This window comes from Ascidiella aspersa, chromosome 5 (assembly GCF_963924565.1).
Source record: "Ascidiella aspersa chromosome 5, kaAscAspe10.2, whole genome shotgun sequence".
Classification (NCBI taxonomy): domain Eukaryota; kingdom Metazoa; phylum Chordata; class Ascidiacea; order Phlebobranchia; family Ascidiidae; genus Ascidiella; species Ascidiella aspersa.
The window spans coordinates 31,708,783-31,729,790 of NC_139451.1; the positions used below are offsets into that span (position 1 = coordinate 31,708,783).

Sequence of the window (21,008 nt, forward strand, 5' to 3'; positions counted from 1 at the left end):
ACCACGCAACCAAACGGTGTCATACGCAGCCGTGAGGTCGATGAACACGGCTCCGACTTTTTCACCAGCCTCAAACCCATTCTCTATATCTTGGCACAGTAGGGTAACCTGATCTGTGGTAGATCTGCCACTGCGGAAACCCGCTTGCTCCTTGGGCAATTGTGGATCGATAATAGGATTTAGGCGCGTGTGGAGAAGTCGCTCCAACATCTTGTAAGGAACACACAATAGCGATATAGGGCGATAACTCTTCGGGTCGCCTTTTGGTTTGTTTGGCTTCGGTAAAGCTATTACCTTCGCCCGACGCCAGATCTTGGGTAACCTGCCAGTTCGAAGACAGGTCGAGAAGAAAGAGGTTAGCCATGAGGACATTTTCCTTCCTTGATGTTTTATAAACTCTGGATGAATTCCATCGATGCCTGGTGATCTGCCCACTTTAAGTTGTTTGGTGGCTTCCGCAAGTTCTTGATCGGTGAAGTCGATTGAAAGGTTGGAGTTACAGGTGGGGGACGCACGAATTTCTTTGGTCTTGGCATTAATTCTTCTGCTGAAGGACCTGTCTACATTAGGGCAACGGTTGTTGCTGAGAAGTTGGGCGGCAATCGCATTGGCCGTGATGGGGCATTTACTTGGTTTTGCCGACCTTCCAGTAAGCCTGTTGACTGTTTGCCAGGCTCTACGACTGGAATGAGTAAAGTCTATTGACTTCACTGTTTCATTCCATCTCTCCCTTCGTTGTTCGTTTAGTCTGCGGATGAGATCATCGGCAGCCCTTTCTCGATCATGGATGGATTCCGCCTCGTTTTGTGTGCGAAGTAATTGCTCGCATTCTTCGTCCCAGCAAGGAACGTAGCTCCTTCGAAAGCCGCGGGGAATGTTATTCTTCGCAGCAGAGGTTATAGCCTTGCAGAAGGTGCTATAGGCGCAGTTGATGTTGACTGAGTTCGGGGACGGCAAGCCAACAGCTATCGCATCGAGTTGTTGACTGAATCTTTTCCAGTTGGCTTTGCGGAAATTCCAACGCCTCACGGGATTCCCTTCAATAGGCTGAACTAACGCTGGGGTTAGAATCAGCGATGGACGATGGTGAGAATGGGGGAATCTATCCAGAACGCGCCTCTCCGGCATTGGCTCACCGGCGCAGCTTTTAAAAAAGGCCAGGTTGGGATTGGTGTCGGTGTTCCAGCGCGCGGAGTGGAATGTCGGTTGCTCTTTCGGATCGAAAAGTAGAGTGGCGTCAATGGATGAAGCCCATTCGATAAGGGTGTCGCCGTCTGCATTGCTGACGCTATAGCCCCAGTCAGTGTGATGGCAGTTGAAGTCGCCGACGTAAAGAGCTGGTGCGGTGACATCTGGAAGTGAGTCGAGATACAGTCTGCTGGGTGGTGGCTTGTAGATGTTGACGATGGTAGTGTCTTGTACCTTGGTTGTCAGCCACTCCACAGTTGTATTGTCGTCAGACTGCGCCATCGCTGACCAAGGTATATCATTCCTGATAAAGGTTGCGATGCCATGGTGCTTGTCCAGTGTGAATCCGGCCAGGTTGAAACCCGGTATCTTCAGGACGCTAGAGTTGGTAGCATGCGTTTCCTGCAGGGAAATTATCGCAACTTTGTTGTTGTTGGCGATATGTGTAATGACGCTGAGTTTGGCGGTTGTAAGGCCCTCAACATTTAGCTGTAGCAGCGCCAAGTCTTGGCTTTCGACGAACGTTGTTTTTGCCGCCTGGCCTAAAAAGGCCACATGCTTCCTTGGACTTGACGCCGGGTCATGATTCATTTGACGTGTTTGACGGTTTAAAGACATTGGTTTCGCTTATGTTAGCTACTCATAGGGGATGCCACGTAAAGGCTGTCTTTATATCCCCCAGGCCCACATTCAACACATCAAAGACCCGAATACAGACGGCGGTGTCGGTTAAATTGGCGTGCAATAAACGAATGTTCGCTTCGCGCAAATGCTTCGCCGTCGCCTTTTTCCATGTGTTTAGCTTAAATTTTATATTTGCGCAATCAATGGATCGACCGAGAACAGCAGGTTTTTGAGGCTTCGTTAAGACGTTAGTATGTGACATAATTTTTGAAAATTTTTATACTTTTGCCTAAGAAAATTATTCTATTTTTAACCCAAATAAGTGAATTTACCCTTCTTTATGTGTGAACTAATCGGGTGGATTTACCAGGTGCGCTTATGTTAACCGCTTTTACAATATTTTTTCCAAAACCGCCGAAAACTTGTTGATGTTTTATTGTTGTTTGTGCATCTTTAAGTGCACTCGTCCGCACCTTGTTGGTGTACTTTTTGATGTATTTTATTTAAAAATTGATTTAGTTTTGTAAAAAGACACAAAACCAAGATATCAAACACGCTGGTTTAGTGCTTGTCATTTTACCAGTGCTTATTTACTGAAGTGAGTTGACTCCCACTTTGCTTGTCGCTTTTATATGATTTTCAACAATGGACCGACCCTGGGATGATTGACGTGAATTGCCGGAAGACAGCACAGCCCCACCCAGTGGCCGATTTCGGGTTCTCGTTCATGGCCGTTAACATTTATCTTTGAATAAGCCGTCACGAAATTGCCTTTTCAGAGTCAATAATAATAATGTTAATTTTTTAGACGGTATTGGTGAAATAGTTATTTTATTCTGCACTATTTTAGAGAACCTAGTTGTTCGGTAAGCACAAAGTTTATTTTATACTCAACAACCACTACCTTGCGAATTCTTTCAACTTTTGGTCAGTTTATCACAGGAACTAAATTATCTTAGTTTCGTTAAACTCAAATCTCAACAATTAGTTACTAAGCAATACAGCTTATTTAACAACTACATTGAATAAATGAGCTGCAAGCATCGCAATTATGAAAACAAAGCTGAATCCTTAACCATTGTTGCGTCATGCTATTGTTACGTTTGCTTGTCAACATCAACTTCGGGGTGACGTAAAAACTTTGCAACGTAAAACCTTTCACTCAAAATGTTGTTTAAATAAATTTTTATCAAGCGAAAAAATTTTAAGAAAAACTAACTTCCGCAAAAGTACGTATTTCATAGACTTCAACTAAAAATAGAAATCTAAACTATGTAATTGTTAGTTACGAATGGTTGGTTCCAACCGTCACGGTTAATTGCATATTTACCGCCAACATAAACAAAAAATGCAAACAATAAGAAATTGTTAAAACGTTAAACTGCAATTTTCGATAAACGTTGTTAAAAAAACACATACGGTTAAAGTATTTTGCTTTCTAAACTTTTCTATCCCAGAACCAAACTGGGCGCTGGTCGAGAATCCTACCACAACGAAACACCTTTTGGGTTAGGGTGCTGGTTAGCGTTTGGGTAAAGAGGGGTCAAGTATTATTATTAAATAAAGAATATAATAATACTTGACCCACCCACACCCAAACGCTAACCCGCAACCTAACTCAAATTTTGTGCGTTGATTTTAGAACTGTGGTAGGATTCTAGACCAGCGCCCCAAACTGCAAAGAGGAACTTTCAAAATGGCCGCATCTTTGTTTGTATTTCGTCACTGCAAAGTTAATGAGTGACTGACAATACTTTTGTTTCGCCGAGCAAGAAAGCCAACAGTTTGCGTCATATGATGTTTGGGCGTTGGTCTAGAATACTACCACATTTCTTATTTCGTTCAAGGGTTTATTTTGCTAACAATGTTTGGGTTAGGGTGCGAGTTAGCGTTTGGGTGGGTCAAGTATTCTTATTATAATTATTCTTACATATTTATGCCTTTCTTGCAATTTCAACTTTGACAACTCGTTTTATTAGTGTCAAAATAAATGTGGTAGGATTCTAGACCAGTGCTGATGTTTGTTCATTTTACGTAGCGTTTAGTTGCTTGTAAGCTGTACCGTACTTTTAACGTTTTAAAATTTGATGAATAGAAAAAATTACAACAATTTATTGTATTGCAGCCAACACTAGCCCATAATTAAATTACTACTAATGTATTACTGTCCTGTTAAGTTTTCCACACTTGAACATGGCAACAGCAGATGTCTTGACAACATTTCAAGAAGATTTCACAGAAAAACCTGATATATTGAAACTGCTCAATCAGTAAGTCAGTTAGTTGTTCGAAAGATCATTTTACCCCGCTTGCCTGTTTACCAAACTTTAATTTTTGAAGTACTGTGCACAACTTTTGCAATAAATTCTAATGTAATCTTTGAGGTTTGTGCTTACTAGTGCAAGTTTCAAAATGCATTAGCAGGTTGAAAATTACTTGAAAGAAACAACTCGTTTACTGATTTGAATATTTTTACCAAGTGTTTATAAATTTTAATAAATACAGAAAAATATTTTAATTAGATTACAGGTTTGCAATAACCTGTTCAAACACATTCAAGTTCAACTTCCATTATTGGATTTAATTTTCCAAGAAATATTATTCATTTAAATTTTCCAGTTTAGCATTTTTCTCACAATTTAAAAAAAATAAGTTTGCATTAACTAAAAAAATAACAAACAATGTTTGTTCTGGGCCATTTTGCAGACATTGAAATGTATAACGACAATAAAAACATAAATCACCCCATATCATACTTCGCTGAATCCTTATTTCACACTTTGTCATGGATTGTTTTTTAGCTGTGGAAATGCACATGATAATGTAAAATCACTATCCCTGGCATTAAACATAGTGGCACATCACATAGTAATTGATTTTGCCCTCAAAACTGTAACACTTTTTTTGTCCTAAATATTGTAATCAGAAGAACCCCCACTGAACATATTCAAGCACCGTAACTGTTTAACAAAAAGGCAAGCAATTGTACCCACTTGCTATTTAAGCATATTATAGAAAGCACAGTAACAACCTCCTACTTAAACATGCATTACGGCAACAACTTTGTCATTCTTGACTGAAATGAAGGCAGGTTTAGGGTTCAAATATGTTGACCTTTGTTTTTTTGTTCCAGTATTCCACTTTGAGCAAACCTAATATGTTCGCAGTCTAATATAACCCAGCTAAACATATTGGATGAAATGTTCAGTATTAGTTTTTTTATTAGTTTATGGTTTCTAATCTGCATGACTTATCACTGTAACTGTTGTGAAAATAACCACTAATGAATAAATCTATTTTGAACCTGGTGTATAATCTAAATTTAATGTCCAATCTATCCAAAAACTTCAAAAAACTAACTTTTCAGCGATTTGACTCAATTTAAGTCAAATGTACAAATAAACAGAACGGCTTATGTTCTGTGAAAAGCTATTCCATTGATTAAAAACATTTTCTGTTTAGAAGTCAACATTTGGCTGTCTTGGCTATCATAAGGGGCTCGCTAAAGTGTAAAAATGTAGAATCATTTCACTTGTTTGCTAGGTGCCTTAAATAAGAATTTCTATATATAAACAATTGCTAACAGAAATAATCAAAATCTGCTCCTCTGGTAATTGTAAACGTTTCAAAAACCTATTCAAATCGCCTTCTTGAATTTCTATTTTCAGTGATCGCAAGTTTGAAAAGAAATTTTGTGATGTAAGGCTCAAGGCGGAAACCAAATGTTTTCCAGTTCATAGAGTTGTGCTTGGACTTATGTCAGAGTTCTTTTGCAAAATGTTTGCAACTGCGGTAAGTTATAATTAATAAAGGAAGTAATATTCACATTTTTTAAAGTATGTAAATAATTGTCTGTTAAAGCGCTTATTAATTCCTATCTTAAGAAATTAGTTGTAAAAGCTATGTTTTCAGTTCTTACACTTTCAAGATGGACCAATTTGATTCTTGTTTGTTAACACAATAACTTCATTCAGCAATATCAGATTAATTATTTTGCTACCTTCTATTTTTTTCCATTTTTTACTTTTCTAGTAATACATAAAATTTTATCTTTGTTATTTTATATACTAAATCAGGGTGGTCCAAGGTTGACAGCTTTCCGGGCCATAATATTTTTTAAATATAGTTTGTGGCCACATACACAAAGCCAGTGCTCTTTAACCTTTTTTTGGTTTGGTGAACCCTTAAATTTGTTGTGACGTTGATGTCCACCTAAAAGGTAAACTGAGGTACAAGCGATATGATAAGTCATATACATATCAATATCATCATGTCAATCAAACCGAGCTGAGCTGCCGAAGTTTTACACACTGTCGGTGAGAGTTTGATTTTGGCTGCAGGCTGCTTGCGAGTACTATTGCATGTCATAAAACAGCATTCAAACTTTATACAAAAATACGGAATGCAAGAGAAAGTTAGTTTACAATGATTACAGCACCATTGTCTCTTAGAAATCGGTAATTACTGGAAAATCTAACATTAATGGCTCCCTAAAAGTTTGTGATACACCTTTGTATACCTTTTTGTAGTGGTGCGCCCCATGCATATTTCTGTGCACACTAGGGTGTACCATGCACACAAATTAAAGAGCACTGCACTTGGCTACAGGCATGCATTATATGGATTTTTGTTTGGCGGCCAAAAAATGTTTAAAGATGAATTCACTACATTTTTTCAAAATTCATGGTTGTGATGCACATAAGCTCCGGAAACCTGCTGCTATGCTTTTGCGGTTTTGTGCAAATGAAATCGAGTTTAGATAACACAGGAAAGTTATGCACGATTTTTGTTATGCAAGGCACTGGACAATTATATAAAGCTGATTAACACCACTGGTCTAAATCATAACAAAAGGTAGCATGCCTGTCTTGCCAAACCCCTCGATCCGAATTTGATGAGCGATCGAAAACTGTTTTATTCAATAGTCTAACTCGTAACATGTAATCGTAACGAAACAAATAAAACATGCTTGCTTTTTGTTATCACTTACATTTATTTCATTAAACCCTCGAATGCTATGCATTACAATAATTTAATAATGCTCCTCGGGCCACATACAATGATGTCGCTGGCCACCCGTTAACTAAATCAGGTTGGTCCAAGAATGACAACATCGAGTGCCACAATATTTCTTGCGTGTTCTTCGCGGGCCACATAAAGTAGGCTACATGCATGTCAGAAGCGGATCGACGACTTTCGTTTGGTGGGGGCATGGAATGAAAAGCGTAGAATAATCGTGAAAAACCGTGAGTATTGTGTTCCTTACTAAAATTTTAAGAGAGATGTCGCATACTAAACAATCGCCAAACTACAAAGAAGATATCGTTTCGCGCAAAAAGGACCAGATCAACCTGGCTGAAATTGCACCTTGGAAAGGGTCAGGGCGTTAGCCTAAAGTCACAGTGAAAACCTGTAAAACAATACTTTCTAACAGCGCGATATATTATATCGATTTTTACTTTAAAGTGGGAAAAAAAGTAATTTATATAGGGTGTACTTTTCATGTAATGTTCATAATAAAAAGACTGAAAACCAAACACAAATATAACTTATAAGTTCGTAAAACAGCTATTTCAGAAAGTTTCATTTATGACGCACTGCGGCCTTTCTTAAAACGATATAACAAATACCAAAGTTAGTCGTTCTTGCCACCCCCTGGATCCTAATTTGGTGAGCGATCAGAAACTGATTTATTTTATTGTGCAACCGGAAAAATGTAATCGCAACCAAACAATTGCAGTTTGCTTGCTGTTTGTTGGTCATTAAGCTTTCTTTGATAAAACATTTAACAGTAGACCTACACATTAAAATAATTCAACAATGTTTCACAGGCCACGAGCAATATGTCGGGCCTGGGTTTGGACCACCCTTGTACTAAATAATAATGTTAGCCAGATAATATGAATTCACATTTTGTGACCACATGTTACTGTTCAGATGAAAGAACAATTTGCTGCAGAGATCAAAATTAAAATGAAAGATCAACAACTGGAGAGACTTTTAAATTGTATTTACACTAATGATGTGCAGATTACAAATGAGAATGCATTGGAATTGCATGAAGATGCTGACTACACACAGATCACATGTATTTATATATATAATCATTTATTTTAATTTATTCTTTCTTTACTTATATAAAACAATTAAATTCACAGAATATTTTTAAGTCCAGCATGTAATGCCACAATTTCAACTATATAATTATTAACAATAGTCTCTGTTTTTAAGTTTTATACCAATATAGGGAATTTCAGTTATTTATTTTAAATTTTTGAACACACTTTTTGTTTTTATAGTTCTTAAATCCAACTGTGCCAAGTACATCTTGCAAATGGTGGGTGTCGATAATTGCTTGGAAATCCTGGCTCATGCTCAGCGATACAATCTCCCTAAAATCGAGAAAAGGGCAAAACAAGTGATACATGACAACTTTGAAGCTGTTGTGCAACAAGATGACTTTAAACAACTGGATTTTGACTCTATGTCTGCAATAATCAATCATGAAAATGCCAAGGTAACTTAGTATGATGTTTTGCTTTAAAAATTTATGCTGGAAATGATAAAGATAAGATTTAAACACGGGTATTGACTTGGGATTGTTGTGCATTTTTTACAGATTGTCTATTTATTCTAAATTCCAGTTTGTGTTTAACAGATATGTATACCTAGACAACATTGCATAAGCATTTTTAATTTTTTCACAGTTTGTGTTTTTTTCTTAACATTTAGAAACAAGGAGAGTCTGTTTTCACTGGAATCATTCAGTGGGTTCACTTCAAACTTTCCAGTCGTAGGGAACATTTTGTGAACCTCTTCTCTCAACTTGACCTTTCAACTCTTTCTGGTGAATTCTTGCAGACCACTGTTATTGACGAGGTTAGTTTAGTTATTTCAATTGCCTTAACTCACTAGGTTTGCATAAAATTACTGCTGCAGAAACTTAAAAATATTCTATTCGTTTTCTACATTTTTCAATTTCAATTTGTTTACTAATATACGATGCAGTCGTTTTTTGTGTCTTTTATGTTGTGTATTTCTTTTACCTTGCTAAACAAATGCTAAAATGAAAACAAATTAAAGATGGCATTTTTTTCTCTAAACAAATTTCACATTCGATCATGTTTTATTAATCTGGTTCTGACTACTTATTCACCAGTACTAAGTTTTTGCCTCAAATTAATTCATTGATTTTGCCATATAAACTAGCATACATCTTTAAAGCTGAATTATTTTGGTATAAATAATTGTTAACCTACAACTATGTTGTTATTTGCTTTTAAGATTCTTGTCCGAGAGAATTTTGCTTGTTGTCATTCTGTGATGGACGCGATGAGAAATTTTCTCCCAAAACCCAAACCCCAAGGTCACCAACCCCAAGTTCAAGGTCACTAATAGTTTATCAGCAGTTATTTTAAGTGTATATCAAAATATATTTAAGTGTATATCTGATTTCTAACAATATATGTGTAGCATATACCAGTATTTGCACATATGCATTTTTTATAGCTTTAGGTTGGTTAATCTGATTCATTAATTTTTCGTTTTTTAGTCGCTATTAAAGAAGGTAAATGTGAAAGCTACTGGAATAATTAATTAATTCTGAAACAAAATATTGACACAATTTTAGCGGTAATGCATTTGAAATTTAGTCATTTAAAGTAATAGATCTAAAATTGTCCATATTTGAATATATAGAATTCAAAAGGTGTTTTGTTGCTTATATTGACTTCATAAAGTAAAAATATTTAATTATATATTTTACATATTTAAAGAAATATATTAAAAATACTATAAATATTGTTTTTGTTTATTCTCTAATTTAGATGTGTAGCCTACTGCTACAAATCTCTCTCTGTCTGTTAATTTTAGCATTTTTTAACTTTTAATTTGAATTGTGTTACTCTCAAACAGAATCAACAAAGATTCTGATGGTTGGAGGTTGCGAATCAAGGAAACAATGTGTTCTAATTGATGTAGTGACTAAGCAAAAAGAAGTATTGCCGGTAAATAATGGTGTATAATTACTGTGTATATGTAAACATGTATAATATTAAAAATGCAAAGTTCACTTTCCACTAAAACAACAAACAACCAAAGTGAACTAAGCAGTCTAAAAATATTTTTAAAAACTTCACTTAATAATTGATTTATTAAACTTTGACCGGTTAAAAAACTTTATGGTAATTCGTTAAACAAGTGTATATTTCAACAGGTGAGACATGACCACCGTGCTATCTGACTCCACTAAATCGAAACTAAAACAAACTGCCATTGTAATTTAAGGAGCATACTGTCAGGTCGCTTATAGATTTATTGTACATTCACATAATTCAGCATAGTTCGCAAACACGTCTCGCAAGTAAGGCATGCATCTGTTGACTGTAGTGTTTAATCCAACAGTAGCGTGACACTATATAGCACAAGAGCGACTGCGATGGAGATTAGCAGTGTCGAATGTCGGCTAGATTTGCCAGAACGGCCACGAAAGAAAATGAGTATCTAGGTGAAATATTTAACACTTTACCAGGCGAACACGCTATAATTACAAGCACAAACAGACATGCGTCGTTTCTTTACACAAGTTTCACGTATTGTGGGCAAATAATTTGTGGTAAATACCATTTTCACTTAAAAGCACAAACAAATGTTGAGTATTTTTCAACTGCGATTCTATTTTGGTGTCATTTATAGCATAAGGGCGCCACCAAACAGCATATCGAGATGTAGCAATATTTGTGTGTTGTTGTATATTGCGTTAATCAAGCCCCTGTAAAGCAACCTGTATTGTGGTAAAGTAAAGTCGTATACCTTCCAGACTTCTCACGAGGCTTTCTTAGTACATAGTAGCTTTATATTGTTGCAGGTACCGAAAGTTTGTGAGAATTAAAAAAAAAATCAAATGTGTTGGGTTAAACATCTACAACACGAAAAAAATGAATAACATAAATCTCAGTACTAAGCTTTTGGTCGCCGCTAGTTGTTTGTTATCCAAAAATATTTAAGCCTGTTTTAACAAAGTTTGTGTTATTCAGCTTATTGAGTGCTTTCGTTATAGCCCTTGAAATTTGATTAACATGATATTTTTGATTGTGTGTTTGTTTTAATGCACGGTCTAACTGTGGTGTTTTACCCAACTTATGTTCGTATATTTCCAGCAACCGATCTTTCCAGTTTATCACGCGACCGCTGTGAAGTTTATGAACAAGGTTTTCATCTTTGGAGGATTTGGTAAAAACACGAAAAGTTGCCAAATGTTTGACCTCACTGATCGAACTTGGACAGTTTTGGCCGATATGCCAGAAGGTCGATATGATGCCGCTTGTGCTGTTTTAAATGGTGAGAAACATATTATTTATTTAAAAAAATAAGTGAACGTATGTTGAACATACGCACGTTCGCTTCGGCATTGAAAATTGACGGAAACGTTACAGACTGGTTTCACTATTTAGTCGACTCTTGGCTGTCTCCGCAAAAGTCCCTATTAAAATGCACACTCCAAGTTTCGAAAATTATAAAAATCGCTTCGCCGCAGACATTTTACTTGTACAACCTGTTGCGTAAACGAGCTTAATATGAACATTGTTTTCCCCAAGATTTAAATAGAATTTCTAGAAATTTACCGGAAACCTTTTGAAAGTCTAACTTCACGTCGTCGTGAAAGTAAACCATGGGTTCGAAGTTGAACTCAGAACCCGGACATGCTGCTCGTGCCTATTTAAACAGTTTAAACTCATTTTAAATGAACCACTTAAACCAGCGGTTCCCAAACTTTTTGTTGGCGGCGCCCTTTAAAAACTTATCTACACTCGCGGCGCCGTAATGAATGCAGAATGGTGCCCTACTATGTCCTTTTGACCTCGGATAGTTTGGCTAACTAGTTTTTAATTACAACTCGATATCTTATGAATGAACACTATTCTATAACGTCCGTCATTTTGGCAAATGTGTAGTTTTTGGTGCTCATTTTCGCGTATCAAAAAATGTATTCTGTTCAAAAACGTCAACATTTCGATCGAAATATGACGAAATATGAACAATTGTCCGAGTATAATATATGAGCTTGTTTTTGTTGTTGTTGCGTATGTTTTCTGTTTTGAGCTCCGTTTAAATATAAATATTTTGCTTTCAACCCAGGTTTGATCTACGTCACCGGTGGTCGTGATAACAACTACATGCAACTATCAACTTGTATCATCTACGACCCCGACAACAATTCCTGGAGAAAGGGCCTTGACTTGATGCAACCGAGAAGTGACCACGCAATGGTCGAATTCGAAGGTAAGGATGAAAGTTGACTTTACCTCGCATCGCTATCAGCTGTTTGTGAGTGTTGCCAACTTTCTATCGTATAAGCATTGTAACGTAAACATAAAAGTATGTGTTTGTTGCGGTCACGTATAGGAGCTCAATTATGTTTTTGTCAACTTGGGTTTAACAGATTAATACTCTCGATATTATGATGATGAGGTTGGAATATTTGGTGAACTATTCAACTTAACCGTTTGATAACTTTTGAGCATTTTTTTAATGTTTTCCTTAAACTGCTAAGCGGACCCTACTTAAGAAGGATTGTTAATCTGTTATAGATTACTAGGGGAGTTTATTTACGTGACATCTGTCAGTGTAAAATAAGATTATTGTCTCCATAGGATGATTTAAAACCTTTTTCAAAGTCATTTATAACCATCCCTAATTTTATTTTTGTGTTATGCAAACCTACAATATGACTTGTCTGGTATAGGGCTTCACTTTTTGCCCGTCCTGGCTACTCTAATCTATTTGAGGTCGTTGCGTATTTTTCGAAACTGGAACATTTTGCTATGTTGGGGCATTTGATAAAAAAGCCAAAATTTGCCCATAACAAGTAAAGCTTTATTAATATTAGAGTTTTGTGTTGAGTTTTTGTTGGTTGTTTTGTCAGGTTCACTTTATGTTATTGGTGGACATAACGACTCATCAAGCCTCAACTCATGTGAGAAGTTCTCAGATAATCGGTGGTCAGCAATTCAACACATGAATGAAGCTAGAGATGGTTTATCAGTTGCTGCATTTCAAGGAAACATTTACGCAACTTGCGGTAATTGTATTGTTTACATTCTTTACAATCAATAGGCTCTTAAATATTTATTTAGGCAAAACAAGCGCAAAACTAACTGCTTTTAATCATTTGTGTCTAAAATTTGTCAAGGAAATTTGTAAAACAGAAGAAAAGTTTTTGTTTAACTTACAGTTTACTCGAAATAGAGACGACGACACGACGTTATCTTGAACAGAACTTAATTAATATACTTAGAATGTTTTGACCGAATGTCGCTAAAATCATTCGGTTAGTCTAAACTTACGCAAATTGTTCATAAACCACAATTAAAAGTATCCCAATATGAATATGGAAGGGCCCTGGAGCTTTTAACATTGTTGGTCCACTTGTAAAATAACGACACACTAAGTATTTACGAAGTTATGCGTGGGCCACTAGGTAATGGCGGTTGTTTACCCCCTCTCGGTAATCCTTAACGTTTCCCAATTAACAAATCGCACAAGAGGTAAAGATAAACTTAATATTGCGCTACAAGTGTCCAGATATTTTTATTTGTTTTATTATTGATAAATAAAATGGCGAAAAAAGCACAAGGAAAACAAATTATTATTGGAAAGTTTTCATGCATCTAACGACCATCTACTTTTGTGCATCGCCATATTTCCTCTTTTTTAGAAGGTAACATCGCGAAAAAGCGTAACATATAGTCGGGGCACTTTCGGCATATTTACACTGATAAATGGCGTTGCACATAAAAGGACACAATTCACAAATGTTTTGCACGGCTACGAAGAATAATTGATCGGGATGAAAAAACACGATATTCGTTGTTTCATACTTAACCACGAGCTCACGTTTTCCCAGAATAAACACGTCACAGGACACAAATAAAACAGGTGATATACCGTTTCCGTGGCCTTTTTGCAGAAAGTACATTGGTTAGATTCGGTTTTACCAAACGAATAAAGGGAATCATTTGTTACAATTGCGCCCAAGTTAAACTTTATCTGGAAGCTTCTTAGTTTGATTTCGATTGTTGAATGTATACAGGTTACGATAAATGCTTTCCGTAACTTAAGTTCCAGCGCCATTCAAGTGCCCAGCTAACAACTGTTCAGTGTATAAAGTAGATATCACGACACATCAGATCAACTTGTACTTTGAACTGGGGATGTCCGATACTTGACGTTATATTCCGATAGCGATAGACGATATTTTATTATATTAGAATATTAAACGTCAGTGCTATGCTCAAACATTCAAATCGATGAAAAGGTAATTTTCAGGTTAAAAACATTTGGTTCAATTTGCTTTACCGTTAGGAAGTTTAGTTAATTCATGTTGATAACATATATTATGTTTTATTATTTAAGGTTATAGTTTGTTTGTCCAACGATCATAATTATAGGAGTAAAATGCAATTAAATATCATATAAACAACATATTTTTTTCCGATGACGTTGCCATTAGCTGAAAAAATAAACATTTTCATGACCATAAGCTTTTGTAAAAACTTTGAAATTTTAGCAGAATAATTTTTGGCAATACGTTTTAACTTTTTTGTCGTATGAGTATTTTGAAAAGCGTCATTTAAAATTTATTCCCGTTAGCGACACGTATAGTCATCCATACATTTCGAGCCCTGCAATAGTTTCGAACCGACGAAATAAGTAATAAACCAAACATAACAATACTCTGCCAAACAGAGACCATCGTAGGTTGAGCTATACATTGTAAAAATATATTTTTCAAGTTGAGCGATCCAGAAAGTTTTTTATTTCATTTTTTTTGTTTTATGTCGTTTCCCCGATCGCTTTTTGAGAATAAACCGACAAAACAAGTGTTGAAATAAAAGAAGAAGTTTGTCCATACTTCACCAATTGTGCTTTTTAACCAGGTGGGAACCTAAGCACAGTAGAACGATACGACCCCAGAAGCAACTCGTGGACTCAAGTTCGACCCACCAATGTTGGACGGTGTTATCATGCAACTTGTGTGTTGCAAGGAAAGCTCCATGTTATTTGCGGGTGAGGATTCCGAAATAAATATAATTTAACCACCGTGAATAAAAAATATGTATTAATTTCATAAAAATGGTACACTGAAGTGGGATTTATTGTTACTTATCCATAATTTTAAATTTTGTTTGATAAGATAACAAAACAATGGCTTTATATTTAGCGAGTAAAGTTGCTATTCGCCCGAGACGCAGATATAATTACAACTAAAAAACAAAAAAAACTAAAGCTTCAAGAATTTAGTAGTTGCTAATATTAATATAAAATACGGGGATAACGTTGGTAATAATTAAATGGTTTCTCATTTGTATTTGGTCGCAATCGCGATTGGATATATGTTTCTTCCTATTTTATGTTTTCTATATATATTTAAACAATTGTTCCTGCCATTAATACTTTTTTATTGTTGTTTTTATTTGTGATTTATTATTGCGTTTCCACCATTTTATATAAATTTTCTTAAAAAGCGAACAAAATGATGGCTTTGTTGCTATTCGCCCGGGATACATAGATATAATTGCAATTAAAACAAACAAAAAACTGCTTTAAGAATTCACTTTTACCGTTGTTGTCATAAAAAGCACAAGTAAGGTTAGAGTAATAATTAAATGGCTTCTTAATTGTATTTGGGCTCAGATTGGAGCTTACTTCAATTCTATTTTCCCGATGTTAAACTCATTTTTCTTGGCGTTTATGTTTTCTAGATATATTTAACCTATGGTTTTTGGCATTAATACTTGACTAAACAATATTCGTCGGTTAAGAATGTAACTGATTGTTTCTAATAATAATGCTTGCCAAAGTTCTACAAATTGTTTATATCGTTTTTGTACATCTTGTCACAGAGAAGACGAGAAATCGGTGGAAGTTTACGACCCGCAAGAAAACAAGTGGACCGTTTGTTTCCACACTGATGATTTTGCCACCTTCGGTTGTATTGTTGCAGTTTAAATGGCGCAGAACCTAATATCGCGTTTGCCTAATTCCACAAAGTTCTTTGCGTCCACTGTCCAGTGCCCATTTGCTTCACAAACCAAGCTGTTGCCTACATTAAGGTTGTTCTATTTTTCCAATCATCCAATGATGTGAAAAACGTGAATATCAATTAGCAATCAATAATATCTTTTGTGGACGTATAAACCTATATTGCCTATTATCTCGTTTTAAACAAAGTTTTATTTCAAATGTTGTACCAAACTGATTTTTTTTTACTTAACCTGTAAAATTTTATAGCCTATAACAGGGGTGGGCAAACTGCGGCACTCCGGCATCCTTTTTGTGGTCTTCTAGTTGAATCGTAAAATTTCAAAAAAAATTGTAAAGGTTACCGAGGGTAGCGTTTATAAACGTTTCTCTCTTTTTCTTTATTTAGGCCAGATTTCGTTTATGACGTAACACGAGACACAGAGTCCGAAGAGTTAGTTAACAAAAGACTGATATTAATGAATATTGTGCTTGTTATTTTGCTATTACCGTTATTATTATTGTGTTGATTATTACCGTTTTGTTATATTACAATTCTGTTATTATTGCGGCTGGCCTTGCATTATTTACCGTTATGGTATTGAAATAATTTTGAGGCTCTTTGGTGCTTGTATTTTCTGCAAATGGCTCTTCCATTGAATACATTTGCCCACCGTTGGCCTATAATGTGTACAACTTTATTCTGGTATTTTTCTTTTTTTGATGAAATGAGTTGATGAAATAAGTTATTTATGCTAAAGTTCAGAAGCAAGCTTGTTTTTGTTTTTATTTCAAGTTGTTATTTTTTTATGCAACTTGCGAGCCCCACCCATTTTCTTCTTTTAGATACAATCTTCTGTAAATATTTACATTTTTCTTCTTTTAGACGTTTACATTTTTTGTTACTCATCGATGACATTTTATACAATAAAGTTTCGTTGCATTCTTCGTTCAATTTGTTCGACTTGTTACATCGGGGTTTGCGCTTGACATTGCGGTGCAGGACGCTCGACAAACGCCGCCTTTCCATATCGGCTCCTCGGTCCCTGGACTCATGTATAGGCCTACCCACTCAACTAACGCTATACTGGCATCAATTAAAGAATTGTAACTTGCGCCTTAAATTGGAACACTTCCACCCTCTGATCTCCTACCTTTAAAATTATTCTTTGTTCTGTTTTCTGAGCGGCATTGGTTTTGCCTCACTGTTTCTTATTACATTTTAACACTGATATTAATGTGTCCAAGTGTTATGTAGCTGGAATTTTTAAACGTTGAATTATAACGCTTAAGGCTGAAAAGTGGAGTTTAAACAACTGTTTATGGTTTTTATTGCTTTTCTATGTTATTTCTGGGACAACTCACTTCTGTCTGAGGAAACCCAGGTTAACAAGCACTAATTTAAACGAAGGTCGTCATTTAACCCAGTTTCGTGCAATAAAAGCCACGAACTTAATCAACGTTTTTCCTCCAGGGCAAAGAGTGGGTTCATTTAGCGCCCAGGCATTCCAAGCAAAGACACAAAGCCAATGTTAGTTTGTTACCGATGGTACCGATAAAAGCGATACCGATGAAAAAGTACATAAATTTAAACCCTAACCATGTTCCGCTGATTGCTACCCCAGGGTCAATTTTAACTGATGCCGATAAAAGTATATTTTAAAAAATTTAACTAAGATAAGTTTCCAAGCTTAGACGATCGTCGGCCGTTTTGGCAGAATTTTGTTAACACACAGGTAAAAAACGATGTTCTTATTGTCGGTTACAACATACATATTCAACACTATTTTCCATAACATTACCATTCCGTTTTTAAAATAACAATGATTTTATATGACGTTTTACTTAATATCGGACACAACTTAACGCTTCTTGGATAAAGGTCTTCGGGCAAGTTGACAAACATGAAGTCCCTGACTGCGCAAAATACGTGTGTCGCAAACTAGTTCGGAACACGATCCCAAAATACCTGCTTAGGTTAAGGTTTTAATTAATTCCTTGATCAAGAGGTTTTTGAACATAATGACAGTCAGTATACGGCAACACCAAATGTGTGCCATTTGCTAACATTTTCGCTACACTTTGTCTCTAAGCACGAGAAACCTAACATCGGGAATAAAAACGTGAGAATAAAACACAGTTCGCAAAAAATATAAAACTACGACTAACACAAAAATAACATAAGGTCTAAAATAACAGCTCAACCCGCCGAAATAAGACATAAACGGTCAGAATACTGTTTCAATATCCGTTTATCTTAGAACAAACCCCATCCATAGCTGCACAACTATTTCCCTAATAATTTGAAACTTAACTCAAGTTTTAACGACACCCAGTTCTCACCCGTAACCCCAAACAGGGGCAAACAGTTTGGTGAAAAAAGCGACGCCCCAACGTCGCCGTTCAAACTAGGGCGCCTAAACGTCGACGCCATATCGGTGCCCCCCAATCGTTTTATGCCCTCTCCGTACAGTTTTTTGTGTTATTTCGATGATTTATGTCTTGTTTTGTCGGCGATATTACTATGCGTACTTGGCTGTATTAGCTCATTGGTATAAAACTTATGGTATTCTAGATTATTCCACTTTAAAAGTTGTTGCTCTTTAAGTCTTATTGTGTGTTTCCATGCGAAGGTCATGCTTATCACGTTATTGTTATTGACTTACAAAGGAAAAGTGCGTTAAATAACAAACCATGGCTATAGTTGTCAAATTACTTTGGTGTGGAATTATTACCGAGAACCGCTATTTACAGACGAGTACCGATACTTGCAGTTTGGTAGCAGGGTTCGCTTGAAACGTTAATATTAGATATTTCTGGTTAAAGTTGCGCTTACTCAAGTTATGGGCATCACAGTAGAGTAACTTCTTGTACTACTAAACAAAAAAACTTTCGTATAAAATATCGACAATTCAAATCAATTAAAAACCTAAAAAAATATTGTCGTTCTTCTTGGATTCGAAATATCGTTGAATTTGTAGAGAAACGACGCATGTCTGTTTGTGCTTGTAATTATAGCGTGTTCGCCTGGTAAAGTGTTAAATATTTCACCTAGATACTCATTTCCTTTCGTGGTCGTTCTGGCAAATCTAGCCGACATTCGACTCAGCTAATCTCCATCGCAGTCGCTCTTGTGCTATATAGTGTCACGCTGCTGTTGGATTAAACACTACAGTCAACTGATGCATGCCTTACTTGCGAGACCCGTTTTTACTGCGCTGTAAGCTCTTTTATTGAAAGCGAGCTATGCTAAGTTATGTGAATGTACAATAAATCTATAAGCGACCTGACAGTATGCACTTTGAAATGCTATGACAGTTTGTTTAGTTTCGATTTAGTGGAGTTCAGATAGCACGGTGGTCATGTCTCACCTGTTGAAATATACAAATTCATGTTGTCTAATTGATAGTTAGCAACAACACAAAACTAATGTCCTGGTAAAAACACAAACGTTACATTTCATATCTACGTTTTACAACGGTTAAAAATACGGATTCGTCGTATTTGCTTGACATTACCGGAATACAGACTAAACTGAACTTACTGTCTTAGTAATGTAATTGCGTTGACTTGCTGTTAGTGTCAATTAACTTCTCGGCACAAGATGTTTTATTGTTTGTGATGCCACAGATGCTATGTCGAGTGTTACGTCATAAAGGAAATGCTGGCCTAAATAAAGAAAAAAAAAGAACGAAACGTTCATAAACGGTAGTCTTATAGTTGCCTTTAAAATTTATTTGGAATTTTACGATTCGACTAGAAGAGCTACTAAAAAACATGCTGGCGAGCCGCAGTTTGCCCACCCCTGACTAAACGAAAACAATAAAATGCGATTTACCAGGAAAATAGATAGTTTAGATTAAAAACCTAACATGTCGCCTGCATACCTGGTTGTAATTCAACTATGTTCCAAAATTACAAAAAATTCTGCGGCACATTTTATGAGCTTTGCATTGGTTTAAAATATTTACAGCTAAACAAAATATAAAAATAATGCATATGTTCATCCAACTTCAGGAACATTAAATTCGTCATACAACAACTATTTGTACTTGGTTTGTAATTTTATATTTCAACAAAATATTGCTCAAAAATTCCTAATTAAACAGAATTTTAAACAAAATACATTTCCTTGTTGTTATGATTGGTCATGGATGGATGGTTACAACCGTCATGGTTTATTGCATATTTACCGCCAACATAAACAACAAATGCAAAAAAAATGCACCGAAGTTTAAAGAATTCATTTATCAACCATATTTGCAATTTTTCGGCAACATATTGTCAAAAATGGTAAAAGAGATGCGGTTCAGTTTATTATATAAACTTTCTATGCCTCTATTGTATTCACCAGAACGAAATTGCAAAGAGGAACTAAACTTTCAAAATGGCCGCATATTTGTTTGTATTTCGTCACTGCAAAGTTAATGAGTGACTGACAATACTTTTGTATCGCCGAGCAAGAAAGCCAACAGTTTGTGTGATATGATGTTTTGTAGAGTTGAAGGGCGTTCAATTGCAAGTTGCACTTTTAACGTTTTGGTATTTAATAAATCGAAAATATTGCAGCGTTTTGTTTTCATATTGCAGCCATTACTAGTCCTACACTTTAAGTACTACTGTCCTGTTAAGTTTTTCACACTTCAACATGGCAACAGCAGATGTCTTGACCACATTTCAAGAAGATTTCACAGAAAAACCTGATATATTGGAACTGCTTAACCGGTAATTGAAATATTTATTATAGCTATTGTGATATCTGGAAGGAAAAGGAATACCCTATATGACAAGACTTTTTGTATAACACGGTATTACTTGGTAATAACCAAAAACGATATTAAATGTTTGGGCGCTGGTTTAGAATCTTACCACAACGCAAATTATTTGGGTTAGGGTGGGTCAAGTAATTATTATTAAATATTAAATATAATAATACTTCACCCACCCACACCCAAACGCTAACTCGCACCCTAACCCAAATATTGTGTGTTGATTTAATACCTGTGGTAGGATTCTAGACCAGCGCCAATGTTTGTATTCTAGCAGTTTCAGAATTAAATAAATAAAACTATATTTTTTTACTGATAAATTTGTCATTGTTAAGGTGTTTTTACAAATAAGTTGTCTAACAAAAATATCCTGTATATCCGTTAAATGCTTGTAAGGTATTTCAC

At 35.7% G+C, this 21,008-nt stretch overlaps 2 protein-coding genes across 2 annotated transcripts in view; both read left to right on the plus strand.

Annotated features, from left to right (window-relative positions):
- Window positions 1-3,948: 3,948 nt before the first annotated feature.
- Window positions 3,949-21,008, plus strand: part of LOC146146355 (kelch-like protein 3) — a 30,861-nt gene continuing 13,801 nt past the window's right edge. The window contains exon 1 of the mRNA XM_083390731.1: window positions 3,949-4,082. Within this exon, the coding sequence (XP_083246857.1) occupies window positions 4,006-4,082 (77 nt within the window). The 5' untranslated portion in view covers window positions 3,949-4,005. The remainder of the gene's footprint in view (window positions 4,083-21,008) is intronic.
- Window positions 5,414-16,147, plus strand: LOC146146356 (kelch-like protein 7). The gene is made up of 11 exons (XM_083389910.1): window positions 5,414-7,058; window positions 7,750-7,900; window positions 8,112-8,329; window positions 8,545-8,691; window positions 9,097-9,199; window positions 9,727-9,818; window positions 10,971-11,151; window positions 11,950-12,093; window positions 12,737-12,892; window positions 14,751-14,880; window positions 15,717-16,147. The coding sequence occupies exons 2-11, from the start codon at window positions 7,750-7,752 to the stop codon at window positions 15,820-15,822; spliced, it is 1,428 nt and encodes a 475-aa protein (XP_083246036.1). The 5' UTR covers window positions 5,414-7,058; the 3' UTR covers window positions 15,823-16,147.